At 30.8% G+C, this 13,158-nt stretch overlaps 1 protein-coding gene and 1 long non-coding RNA gene across 2 annotated transcripts; one reads left to right on the forward strand and one right to left on the reverse strand.

Annotated features, from left to right (window-relative positions):
* Positions 1 to 5,566: 5,566 nt before the first annotated feature.
* Positions 5,567 to 7,649, forward strand: LOC143595399 (putative WRKY transcription factor 70). The gene is made up of 3 exons (XM_077074425.1): positions 5,567 to 6,198; positions 6,460 to 6,564; positions 6,653 to 7,649. The coding sequence occupies exons 1-3, from the start codon at positions 5,849 to 5,851 to the stop codon at positions 7,152 to 7,154; spliced, it is 957 nt and encodes a 318-aa protein (XP_076930540.1). The 5' UTR covers positions 5,567 to 5,848; the 3' UTR covers positions 7,155 to 7,649.
* A 3,298-nt stretch (positions 7,650 to 10,947) lies between these two features.
* LOC143595393 (uncharacterized) lies at positions 10,948 to 12,459 on the reverse strand. The gene is made up of 2 exons (XR_013146518.1): positions 12,389 to 12,459; positions 10,948 to 11,612 (listed from the first exon to the last, which is right to left on the reverse strand). It is a non-coding gene; the product is annotated as an uncharacterized LOC143595393 (long non-coding RNA).
* Between the last annotated feature and the right edge of the window lie 699 nt (positions 12,460 to 13,158).

Consider the following 13,158-nt stretch of genomic DNA (forward strand, 5'->3'; position numbering starts at 1 on the left):
GCATTATTTTTTAGTCAGATTTAGTCCTGGACAAAAATTCTTTATCCATATAATTGATTGTGTGATCTATGTAGATTCTTAAAACTCTTACAACTAATCAAGTCTAAAATATCTTTCCTCTAACATGTTTATGATTCGCTAGTAAATATTGTACACGTGTGTTTTTGTTACACCTTGTTTCTACATCGAATAATACAGTGAGATTAAGAACATCTATATCAAAGTTCATTAAAAAAAAGCACACTGTTAAACAAAATATATATCAAACTCATTAAAAACTTATATCAAAGCTTATAAAAAAAGGCATTGCAAGTTTCGGATTCTGGTTACGATTATGTAATATATTATATTGCTAGGAGGTATTTGACTTTCTAGTACGAGTGCTTGCTTCCATACTGCTAACTATGAAGTATTTGATTGCATGGATCATGAGAACTTACGTGCTTCCATAAAGCCAACTTAGAAGTATTTGATTCTCAAGGCGTGAGGACTTACTTCCATCTAGCTAACTTGGGATAAATTGATTCTTGAATAGTTGAATGCTAGGGCTTTGGTTTTTATATACTAGTTAGATTTATACGTTTTTTAACAGAAAACGAGAATATATTCCACCAAAGAGACTAGCAAGAAGTTAGTACCAAGAAAGCAAACTTAAAGCAACGAGAAAACCCAAAGAAAATACACCAAATAATACTAACAGCACTGCCACCGAGAAAAACATAACGAGGGGACCCCTAACAAATCATGGAGGATGCATACAGGGATACATGAACAATGACTACGTGTATTGGGGGGTGGGATGGATCCGATGAACACCATCCTTTAACACCTCTTGGGTTTAGAACTCATTAGACTCTCTAGTAAAATTTATATGTATCAAAAGGAGTAGTAGTGTTTGAGTTTGTGTAAATTTGACTTAGATGCCAACACATTACACATCCATTAGGGAACATAATTCTCACTAATTGTTTTGAGAGAGTGAACATAGTGGTCTTTGAATTGAAAAGTTGGAATTTTTTCTAAATAAGTCATTTTAAGTCTAAGGGGCTGTTTGTTTACATTTGAATGGAACCATTCAGATGTAAACATCTGATTCATTCAGACTTCAGACTGTTTGGTTTCAAACAGAAAAACATCTGAATGGTTAAAATTAGGTATGAATCATTCAGACTTATTGTTGTTGCTGAATGGGAAAGAGGCTCATTCAGATCTGAATGAACTAAACAGCACATCTTCTACCTATTTGTTTAGCTTTTCTAATGTTTTGTGGTATATACTTTACGGCTATAAGGTATAAACACCAATAAGATAATTTAGTTATGAGCCTTGGGATATTTGGGAATAGATCAACGAGACTTGGTAGCTTAATAGAGTAATGCAAATAACCATGTTGTCTTTTATTACAAGTTCGATGGTAACTTGTACCACAATGCATTATACATATTGCGAATGTTTTGAATTTTTGATAACTCTTAGCTTCGATATAATATTTTTAAAATTTTGAGAGCATATGCGGTAAATCATAAAAATGATTTGATAAATATTATAAAAGAAAGAGTCTATAAAATAGAGGTATTACAAATCTCAGTATATGTATATTGATGGTTACACTACAAAGCCCAATCTATGTCATATTCGTTTTTTAGTCGTTGGTCATGCCTTTATGATATAATTCCCTGTCCGATAAGAAATCGTTGAATTTCAATATATGATAAATATTAAAAACAGTTTGATTCAAACAAACACATATAATTTGTTTGGTATTGGCCAATGACTCCGTGTAATAGTGTAAAGATTTGAAACCAAGACCATTTTATATAATGTTTGTCTCTTGTTTTCAAGGTTTTAGATTTTAAAATGACTACTTGACTAGAATTCAGATTTCAACACGGTCACTGACCTAAGAGTGAAATCAATCAAAATTCAAGACTAAAGACTAAAGAGGGATGGGTTTGAAAACAAATTTTGGGACCATAGAAAATCTAACAAATGGGAAAAAGATTATTGATTGGGACCATTTGTCTCCATTATTATTATTTACCCTTTTTTTCTCTTATATAAGGCAAATTGGATTATAAGACCGTTTGAATAGTTCGGTAAAAATTAGATTATGCATTTTACTTGAATGGGTTTGGATAGTTTGGTAAAAATTATTGATAAAAGTTGTGTAGTGCGATTGGTTTTATAAAACTGTTTTGCTCTTGCATTTAAGGCTGGTGTTAGTTATTTGAGTTGAAACGGATTAAATCATTAAAGCGTTAAATGAATTAAATCGAAACAGATCAAAATCGAACTAAATTACAAACTTGGTTTACATTTTGTTTTTAACCAAAACTATAATACAGTTTTCGGCTTCACAAAATTTAAGCTTAAAACCAAAAATCAGAATAATTCTTATAAACTAGATAATAAATAATTAGTATTTAAGTTTTATCATTTAAATCAATCTTATGTGACCCAACAAAATCAAACGATAAATAATGATAAAAAGAAAAAGAAACATTTGAAAAGGCGATTCAGATTAATTTATTATGTGAAACTAAAATCAAATTGAAATTCAGTTTTTGATTTGGTTTTAAACTACTTGAATTTAAATTGATTCGATTATCTGTTTTAACCAATAAAATCTTTAAACTGAAATATAAACATATACTTTTAGAAAAACATGATAATTTGGTCATCTCTAAGTAGTGAGACTTTATTCGTTAATAATCGATAAAACAAACAGAGTAAAGAATGGAGTCCTTTGAAGTCCTTGTCCTCAAAAAGTGTTCCTAGAAATATGCTAAAGTTTCACATTGTGTGAAAAACTGAAAATAGTCAAATACATATGTGAAAACGCCTCTTTTTCCACCACGTGTGGCCCGCAAAACTACTATCTTTTTTTTTCGATTTGTAAGAAATAGAAAACCAATGTTTATGCTAATTGATTTTTTTATAACCGATGAATAAAGTCCGAGTATTCGAGGTAACTTGTACGTTTACAATCACAGACAAAAAGACAACATGTATGTTTACAATCACAGACAACGTTGCGTAACCCAAGCATACCATCTACTGTCCAGGGGAAACCTGTTGCTCGAAAGTCTGCGGTAAACCCGGTTGTGACTGATTCGAACTTTAGCCATTGCAGTCTCCAACCCAAGTTTTTACTTTCATTCCAGTGCCAGACTGTCAGTTGAGTTATAACTCATTGGTGTCTATTCTAATTGAGATCTGGATGAAAAAAAAAACTCAAAAATATACTATGTAGGCTAAATACGATGTATTACTTTCTTGAAATTTGTATAATATTAAGTATGCTTTCTTATTTGATTCATTTGAATTTTATATTGGAAGATGCGGATCTCGTTTAATAGAATCAGTTCAATACATTCTTTTGTTGTATCTATGGGTGTTATGTTGGGTTTGTATAGATTTAAGTATGCTATATCTATTATATTTTCCTTTCGACTCTTCCAAATAATGAAAAGTTTGGATGAAAGAAACCAATGTCTTCATGATATTATAAATTATTTTAACAAATGAGCCGAGAAATGGAGTATAACCTAAGCTCAATAAAAGACAGGACTGTCTTCGAGATTTTAAATACATCGGCCGAACCAAAATAAAAAAGCCCGTAGGCTATAATGAATTTTTTTTATTCGCTGCCGTACATGGATAAAACTTTCATCGACCGATTATTATAAGCAGAAAATATTCTAAGTATGTAATTATATCATAAACTATTACAAATAACCTTATTTTTAACACCAAAAAACATATATGTTATATGTATATAAAAAGTTTGTGCCCCCGCCCTATGGTGCAACTCGCACACCCTACAAGTCTCCCCTGATAAAAGGTAATAAACACATCATAATATCCTTCAGTTGATAATTTCAAAATATAACTTAACTATAGATTCATATATATGTAACTTCAACGAGGATGGATGTCACACCTCTAAATTCCGACATCCAATTTATTGGGATTACAGCTTACACTTTACACAGTTGTTTGATAGCCTTTTAATGACCATTAAAATGCTACATCATGAACCATTAAGAAATAGCATGGTCATTAAAAGACTACCAATCATAACAAAAGACTTTGCAAATAACGTTTTTACTGTGCATAAACTGTTATAGATTTTAAACTTTACAAATAACTTATAAATTATTTTTTAAAAAAATAACTCAATCCACTATGATGGGATGTCTCATGCTTTTTTTTTATACCCGAAGATTCCTTATGACTCACCTGAAACACGTACCCATCGCCTAATTATACTTTAAAGCTTTAAAAATATATACTTCATGTATCAAACAACATACATGAAGTATACATGAGTACGATGTATCAAACAACATACATGCCTTTCACAACAGTTTATAAAGTTGTTTTATGTAGCAATTAGCAACTTAATCTATCACACACAACATAGCAAAAACAAAAAACATATTCATTCATTTTTAGGAAACTTAGAGGGTGTTTGGCTGAGCTTATTTTGTTTTTTTGCTTTTTGGAGGGGTAAAATGTCCAAAATGCCTATTCAAAAAGCAAAAAAGCTTCAATTTTGTGCTTTTAGGTGTTTTTGGAGAGCCATTTTGGACATTTTCTTCCTCCAAAAAGCAAAAAGCAAAAAGCAAAAAGAATAAGCTCACCCAAAAACCCCCTTAATTTAATTACATCTAGATGATTTTTCAATGATGTCGCAGCCCTTAATGTCAATTATGGATCATGAATGCCATCAAATTAATACATAGTCGTTCAAAAGAATAAAACAAAAATAACATATAACTCATCTATAACACGTCTCATGCATATCATTATAGCCTCACACTTATAAAATCACATTCATGGTAACTTAGCAATGCAAGACTCAAATTACCACTTTAACCAGCCCTCAAATTAACTATATTAAACACCATAATACGGGTTAGTTTTCTTTCTAAAACTCGTTCATTAGTATCATAATTACCTAGCAGCTCCGTACCCTCATAAAATCATCATGCTTAGTTATATTTTGATTATGTTTGGATGTCTTTTAAATAGTTGTAGGACTGTTGTTAGTCATAGTACGTAGTCAATGGTAAAATCTTCAATTAGGGTTTAAATTTGTCCAAGAGATGTGAAATGTCATTCTAATTGAACTGTATGAATGAATCATCCTTTGATTGTTTCGTCGGTGATGAACTGATTCACCCAGGGGATTCTCACTTTGGTTAATCGTCTTCATCGAGACTTATTATGGCTTTATTGAGTTTCCTAGAATGTTTTAATTTTACCAGAAAAAGACTAAATGGCCCCTCATGTTAGGGGCATGTTGATGGAGTCAAACGGTTGGTTGCATTGTGTAATTGGGGGCTGTCTGATTGCAACGAGAATGAAAGATCATGAAGTGAAAAAAGTAAAATTGTTGTTGAACTGAAAACGCTTTTTTTTTGGCAAATCACGATAATGAAAACAACAATTTGTTCAGAATACTTTATGAATACCCCTATTTACTCATATTTCGGTTTTATTGAATACCCCTATTTACATTATTAATCTTTTGTTTGGTTTAATACTTTTAGTAAACGTCCAACTTGTTTGCCAATGGACTGTTTTGCCCCTCAACTCTAAGCATTTATAAAAGCACCAAATGGTTACTATGGTCATTTTTTTTCTTTTGCATTCGTCATATATGATTAAATCAGCACACGTCACTTCAATTTCTTTAAGAATTTCTTTGCAACTTGCTTGTTTAAAGAACGCTTTTTATTAAATTTTTGTTATGAAAATATGCATTACCTTACATTACCTTTTCCTATATTATTGATGGGTGTGCTAACTTGCAATTAGATCTCACAAAACCAAATATAGTATGGAGTCTTCCTCTTGGCCGGAAAGTTCACCAACCAATACTAGGATCAAAGCCATTCAAGAACTTACAAAATGTGAGATAATAACCAATAAGCTCCGTGAAATGCAGGGTTTGCCAAAAATAACAGAATCTGACCTCAAGTCAGATAACGGTGTGGTAGTACAAATCTTGGGGATGTTTGAGAACACCCTTTCGATCTTGAGCTCCCCCAAGCTTAATGAGACTTGTAATAATTCAACTAAAGATGTGAAATCTTCAAGCAGCGGGAACCCTCATAACTCAACAGATTCCGGTGAAAGCATTAACACTATATCACCCATAAAAACCAAAAGAGGATGTTACAAAAGAAGGTACGTTTTATTATACATAGTATTTTATCTAACTTAAATTTGTAATAATAATGTATATATGATGCCTGATTGATATTATTATATCTAAGTTGTATTATATATGAAATTGTTTCCCATATCTTATCTTTATTAGATCATACAAATAGCAATCATACACATATATGCAAGTGACACCCCCCCCCCCTCTTTTATCCCATCCCCACTGCCCAAACACACCAATTCAATATAACAAAATTAATGACTTTTTGTGTGTGTATTCAGGAAAAATGTTTCAACGACTATAGAAATTACTTCGAATTTATTTGATGACGGGTATGCTTGGAGAAAGTACGGTCAAAAAACGATTCTGAACTCGAAACACCAGAGGTAATATTTGTGGAATCAAATTGAATACTTTAGCAAATACTATTTTAAAGTTATACTATTATAACTTTTGTTTTGCTATATTATCCAGGAACTATTATAGGTGCAGCCACAAATTTGAACAAGGGTGTCAAGCAACTAAACAGGTTCAAAAGATTGATGACGAGCCATCAAAGTATAGGATAACATTAAGCGGATTGCATACATGCAATAATTTACTAAGAGCTCCTCATATAATTGTGGAGGATTCAAGCCCTAAGGATAATTCGGTCTTTATTAATTTTGAAACAAATAGATTTACGGAGAACCATAAAGTTGGCACTCGTTTCCAATCGGTGAAACATACATCTAAGGAGAGTGTTCCTTCTTTAAAACCTTTGAAACACGAACAAGTTTCTTCAGTTGAACATCATACCCCATGGGATCCCATCGAGGGACTCTCACATGTTTCATTTGAACCTATGTCTTTGATGTCACTTGGATTCGATTATGAGGATATGGTATTGCCAGGGATGTCTTCCTCTACATGTAGTACACATGACTATAAGATCGAAAGCTTTGACTACGGTGATTTGCTCTTTGATATGTGCTAGTTACTTTTTACGGCATCATGTAATATTTTCAACTTATTGATAGCTCGAAAATGTAATCTTTATTTATGAATAATTTGGTTAAGCTAAGTCTGCGAGTTATGATCCGATGTTCTATGTATATTTAAGTTTTAGTTAACAATTTTAATAATGGAGTTAATTTGGGTTCTATTTTTAATTTTTCTTTACCTTATTTAGCCATTTCTCTAAAATAAATACAAGGATAGCAATGTCCGTTTCGTGTAGTCATTTGTCGAAGACTCCAAGGCTAATCCCATTAATCTTTACGATATGTTCTTTGTGGCATAGGTTCTCATGACTAGATTATACGACGTTTCTTTTGTCTTTCTTTCCATGCTCATGTTGATGCTGACTAGATTGGTTGTTTAGATGATCGTCACTTCACCATAGACTATGTTTCTTGGTCCTAATCTCAAAGGTTAATTTTCAACAAAATAACATACAATTGATCGATCTAGCATCGAGGCTTAGTAAGATGTATTGGCTCTATGAATGTTTAGCTTTTCTAGGTTATATATGTTTGTTATTCAAGAATTGGACTTATCTATTCCAAATTCACTTGTTCTGTAGTGTGACAATATTGGTGTCACCTACCTTACCAATCTGGTGTTTCATCAACATACAAAAAAACCTTGAAAATTATTTACATTTTGTTCGAGTTATGGTTTTGTCACATACTCGTACGAGTTCATTATCTACCTACACATGTTGATGTTTTGACATAGAGGTTATTAGTCCACTCGGTTCTTTACTCTTTGTTTCAAGTTTCACGTTGCTTTGAATGTTTTGCCAGAAGCTCACCACTACGTAGTTGTTCCAACAGTCATGATATTATTTCAGTTATTCCGTATGTTAATTAGTTGTATATATTCGTTGTTACTTGTTACTTGTAATCGACACTATATGTTTTAATGTCCTCTCTATAACAAGACACTTAAAAATTTTACAAATGAAAATAGAAAGCCATGTTTGCTAAGCATCTTCTTTTGGTTTTAATGTTAGCTCGGTTCATATTCAATTATATTTTGATTTAATATTATTCCATTGATCGTGGTCCTTAATACCAAATTAGGTTCATTATTATTATCCTTTTTTGGGAAGACACTTTCTCTTAATCTCAACTTGCCATTTAAAAATAGAACGCCAACTGTCTTTGTGTGTGTATTGTTGCAACTTGCAACTCTTTCACAAAAAGAAAAAAAAACAATATTAAAATTATATTATAGTTGATAACTCCAAAAGATATTCTAAAAATACTAATTGTATTTTTAAAATCAACACGTTTCCATTTTCTTAATTTGCTTTTAATACATTTGGGTATCTTGCCTCCGAAACTGTTGTGTTTTTGAAAATAGCTCAACGGGTCGTGAACATTAACTCATTAATGACGAAAAACCTTAAATTTGTTTTCAGTAGAATCGGTTTTGTAATTTAAAAAAGGATTGTGACACAACTTTACTTATTTTAATTGAATCATTGTTAAGTGTATTAGTGAGAATATATAATATGGTGATAAATTAGCTCGTACCCTTATTTATCTCAGGTTCTTATAATTTTATACTTTAATGCTTTATTCAATAATTATTTATTTTCTTGAATAATATAATTAACCAACATGTTACATTTTATCTTTGTAAGAACATACCCAGAAAACATATTCTATTAAATTATTATTCAAGCTTTAATCACTAAACTACATTTTCATGTATATTTATAAAGCTGTGTGCACATTTTTAAAGTATGTCTTTTTATAGTGAGTGAAGTATAGGTTATCAATAAAGTATGATAGCCGCCTATTTTAAAACTATTTTAACTTTATACTTATACTTATTTTAATAGTAACATTTTTATACCTATAGTCCTAATCATGTCATGTAATTTACTATTTTTAAGATCTGTTTTTTAAATATTAGGTAGCAACCAAAAATTTTTTGGATTAAAAAGATTTATTTGAACCTATTTCTAGTTTTCTTTTATTAGATTGTTTTGATTCTTAAAAAAATATTATCAAACATGTTCTATCGTATATATTTTTAGTTTATGGTGGAATGTAGTACCTGTAATCGTTCAAATTTCACATTGGTATTAGCAAATGGTACCGGGTATCAGGTTGAACCGGTACAGAAATGGGTACCGTTGATACCAACTATTAGATGTTTCAGAATCGATACATTACTAGTACGACATAGTTCATTACCGATACCAAACTGAACATTTTTTATACTTGTACCAAATTTTTAAAAGTCAGAAAGTTCATGATCAGTATCGTATATACCGCGCTCATTCCTATTTCACATTATGTGAAAAGGCTTTTTTTTTCACCTCTTGACACCAACAAACGCGACCCGTAAAGCACTACCTCTTTCTCTTTAATAAATTTTAGGAAACAAAAAAATATTTTCGTTATTTTAAATGATAACCAGATAAAAAAGTATATTAAAAAAAGATGATGATGCAGACGAAGTATTTCTGTGTTTTTTTAATTTCAAAATTGTATAGATATTATTAAAGATAAATTTACTTTAAGGAATTAGGTTTCAAACTATTTATTTTAATACATAATTCATATTAATCAATAATCATGCAAATTCAAATATTATGTTATTTTTGTGTTAATTGAATAACATAACAGTCGATAGCTTAGTCTAATTGTAAATGTGTGACCTTCAACTAAAAAAAGTATAAAATAAAAGAAACCAATGTTTGAATTTTATTTATTTTGAAAAACATTAGCTCAATGAATAAAAACTTACTCGCTATTTAGCGCAAAATTTCTTAACTATAACCTTCTACTTAAAAAGAATAATTACTAAATAATAACCAAGTTTTATATTTATAATTGTATTTAGTTTATTTAACTTTAATATTTGATTAGTGGATTTCAAGATGTTAGGCGTAGCCTAACTCACTTAGGCCCAAGTGATTATCAAATGGGCTACGGGCACGAGGCTTACAAACTTGGGCCTAAATAATTTTCTTAGGTGAGATTTAAGGGCGTTGAAACTTGAAGCTGCTCGTCGCTTAAACTCGTTCGCCGCTCGCTTGAAAATTGTTTATTTTCTTGCTCGATTGTTAATGAGCTGCTTTGCTCAGTTCGGTTTGTAAACGAGCCAAGCAATGAACAAAGGTCTGCTCGGTTCGGTTCGACTCGAATATTCTTTATTTATTTTGGTATATAATTGTATATGAACACATATTATATAGACAACACACATAAATAATATACGTATACAATTTTTTAAACCCTTTTAAATTTTTTCATATTCCGTTAGTTTTATAGTTTCATTAGTTCAATTTAAATTTTCAAAATACTAAAAATTTATTTACATATTAATTATATATCACATAAAACTTTTTTTCTCCTAAAAATTTACAACATATTACATGTTTTTCTAAAGACTACTAATTTGTTTACAAAATATATATTATTTACAACCTTCAAACTTGTTTCTTATTAAATTTTTTAGAGTAAAAAAGAATTAAATAATGCTCGAAAATCGCTCGATGTTCAATCGGAAAATGGTCTGACTGGAAATCCAGTTGAAGATGGAAACCTCTTCAACTGGGTAAACATAGTTGTTGGTAATCTCACGATGTCACTCTCCTGTCATCGGTTATCTCTTGATTAAATCCATCGGTAACCCATCATAAACTCATTATGCACTCAATGTATTCCTAAAAATTATCACTGATGGATTACCAACGAACCCTATTCACCAGGGTATTTCCAACGTATACGTTCACCAGTGAAAATGGTCTCTTTTATACATGGATGTTGTGATGGATTTTATAACTAATGATCAAAGACAATATATAAGATTTGCACAATATGTAACAAAATGAACCAAATGATGCTTACAAGTTCATTTTTGTTAAAAGACTCCACTTACTAGTACTTTAGTAGCATTTAACAACATTAACAAAATCAAGCATATAAAGACCCGAAACTAACATCACCGAAGCGATAAAGAACACCACGGGGCTTAACAACCAAAACAACAACGGGAGCGTGATGCAAAGCATCCTGTTCCCAAAAACCGCTAGAATAAACCCTCTTTCCAAAATATCCCTAGTGTATTTACGTGACGAGGCAGGTGACCACGCTGGTGCTGGTGATGGTGATGATACATCTTCGGCATCGGGTTCAGCTCCCAAACCATAAATCAAGTAGTTTGCATCAATCAAAGTTGCAATGGCCATAGAGCTACATAGGAAGCTAGTTAACAAGAAGAGAAAGGTTGAGCCATATTTTAGGAAAAGGATTTTAGTGGTGTGTAACCCAAAGAATGGGTTGGTGAATAGATCTTTTCCACTATATGTGTTGTTTATCAAAGCAGCCAATGCAACTGTTATAATTGATGTGACCATAGCTGCTAGTATAGAGCTCATCAATGTGTTTCTCAAACTTTGGACTGCTAAGTTACCTTTGTTATCATCTCCCTGATCAAGAAACACATAAAAAAGTCATGACTAGTTAGGGTTTTGATTAGGATCGTAAATGAATTGAGCGGACATGAATGGATTGAGAGTTTGAGACTTGCTTAAGTTCGTTCATTAACTTTATTCAACAAATGTACATATTTTCTTGTTCGTGTTCGTTCTTTCAGAAAGTGAGTAAGTTCACGTTTGCTTATATTGTAAGCGAAGAAATGAAGACCAACAAGAACAAACATACATAAACGGGTAGTAACTAAAAAAAGTTAACAAATATATCCAAATTAAATTTTAAATATCATCAATAAAAACTTTGAAGTATGCAACTAAATAGACCGGATAGGGTTATGGTTATAAAATAGGTTGGACTCATCTTTGAATAAATATAAATGAATTAATATGTAGTTAAAAGGACATAAACTAATATAAATGAACAAACATAAACGAACGTTGAAGAATTCAAATGAAATAACATATCATATGTTCATAAACTTTTACTTTATTTATTTATTTATTTTTTATCATGACAGTTCGTTTATTATTCAAGGTGAACGATTCAACCAAACGTTAAGTTTGTTTACGGAACTATTTTTCAATATCATCTTATTCAACTTCAACTTTTTGTTTGTTTGTTTTTTGTTGTTGTTGATTTAACAAAACTCATATAGTCATATGGCCATATTCAAGTCTAAAATCTTCTTGATTTTAACAAATAAATACAAAATTATTAAAAACACTCTCAAAATTACGGTTTCAAGCCACAAAGCGTAATTAACCGATACCTGTTTCATGCCTTTTAGCCAATGTTTTCGCTTGATTGATTCAACGCCGATGGTGATGCAAGATGGCTTTGTCTTAAATTGTACCAAAGATAAGCATGGTAACCAAATGTAACAAAGAAGCTAAAAGGGACCAAAATGGTGTCCATATAATGAAGAAGTGTCATCTTCTCCATTTGATATTCAACAAAAAGATTGATGGAATTGAACTGATTTTATGATTGCACTTCCCCAATTTATGGAAAATGAATTGGATTCACAATATTATCTTTTTAAAGTTAGTGGAGATATTGTCATCAAAAGTAAGAAAAAAGGAAAGACTTATTTCAGTAAAATACTTCTTTCATCCTTTTATGTATTATTATTATTTTTTTAAACGACGATGACCATTCAAGATGTTTTTTTCGGTAATTATGATCTATTGATACGTATCACATGTCTACACACGACATTAACGTTTACCAAAAGTTACAAACAAATTTTTCACTTTGTTTCTCCTTAAAAACACGTTTAATGCGACATTTACCGGATATTACGAATGACATATATATTTTTTTGTCTTTTTAAAAAAAAAAAATCTATTGTTTATTATATATAATAATTGATGAAACACATTTTTATAGTTGTCTATCTTTTATACATGCTTATACATGTGACAATTTAAAAACATGTGTAAAGCAATTACATGTATATTTGAAACAAGATAGGTTAAATGTCATGAAATCATTACAATTACAATATCATTATTGTTACTTATGTATTGTGAAACTTTC

Source organism: Bidens hawaiensis, unplaced genomic scaffold (assembly GCF_021521415.1).
Source record: "Bidens hawaiensis isolate Kalapana, Puna unplaced genomic scaffold, B.hawaiensis_p1.1 tig00044970_1, whole genome shotgun sequence".
NCBI lineage: Eukaryota > Viridiplantae > Streptophyta > Magnoliopsida > Asterales > Asteraceae > Bidens > Bidens hawaiensis.

Bases quoted from the DNA above. Each gene is read 5' to 3' on its own strand.
- LOC143595399 (XM_077074425.1), top strand. From the start codon at position 5,849: ATGGAGTCTTCCTCTTGGCCGGAAAGTTCACCAACCAATACTAGGATC. The intron at 6,199-6,459 runs GTACGTTTTATT...GTGTGTATTCAG, and splicing joins AGAGGATGTTACAAAAGAAG to GAAAAATGTTTCAACGACTA. The intron at 6,565-6,652 runs GTAATATTTGTG...TATATTATCCAG, and splicing joins CTGAACTCGAAACACCAGAG to GAACTATTATAGGTGCAGCC.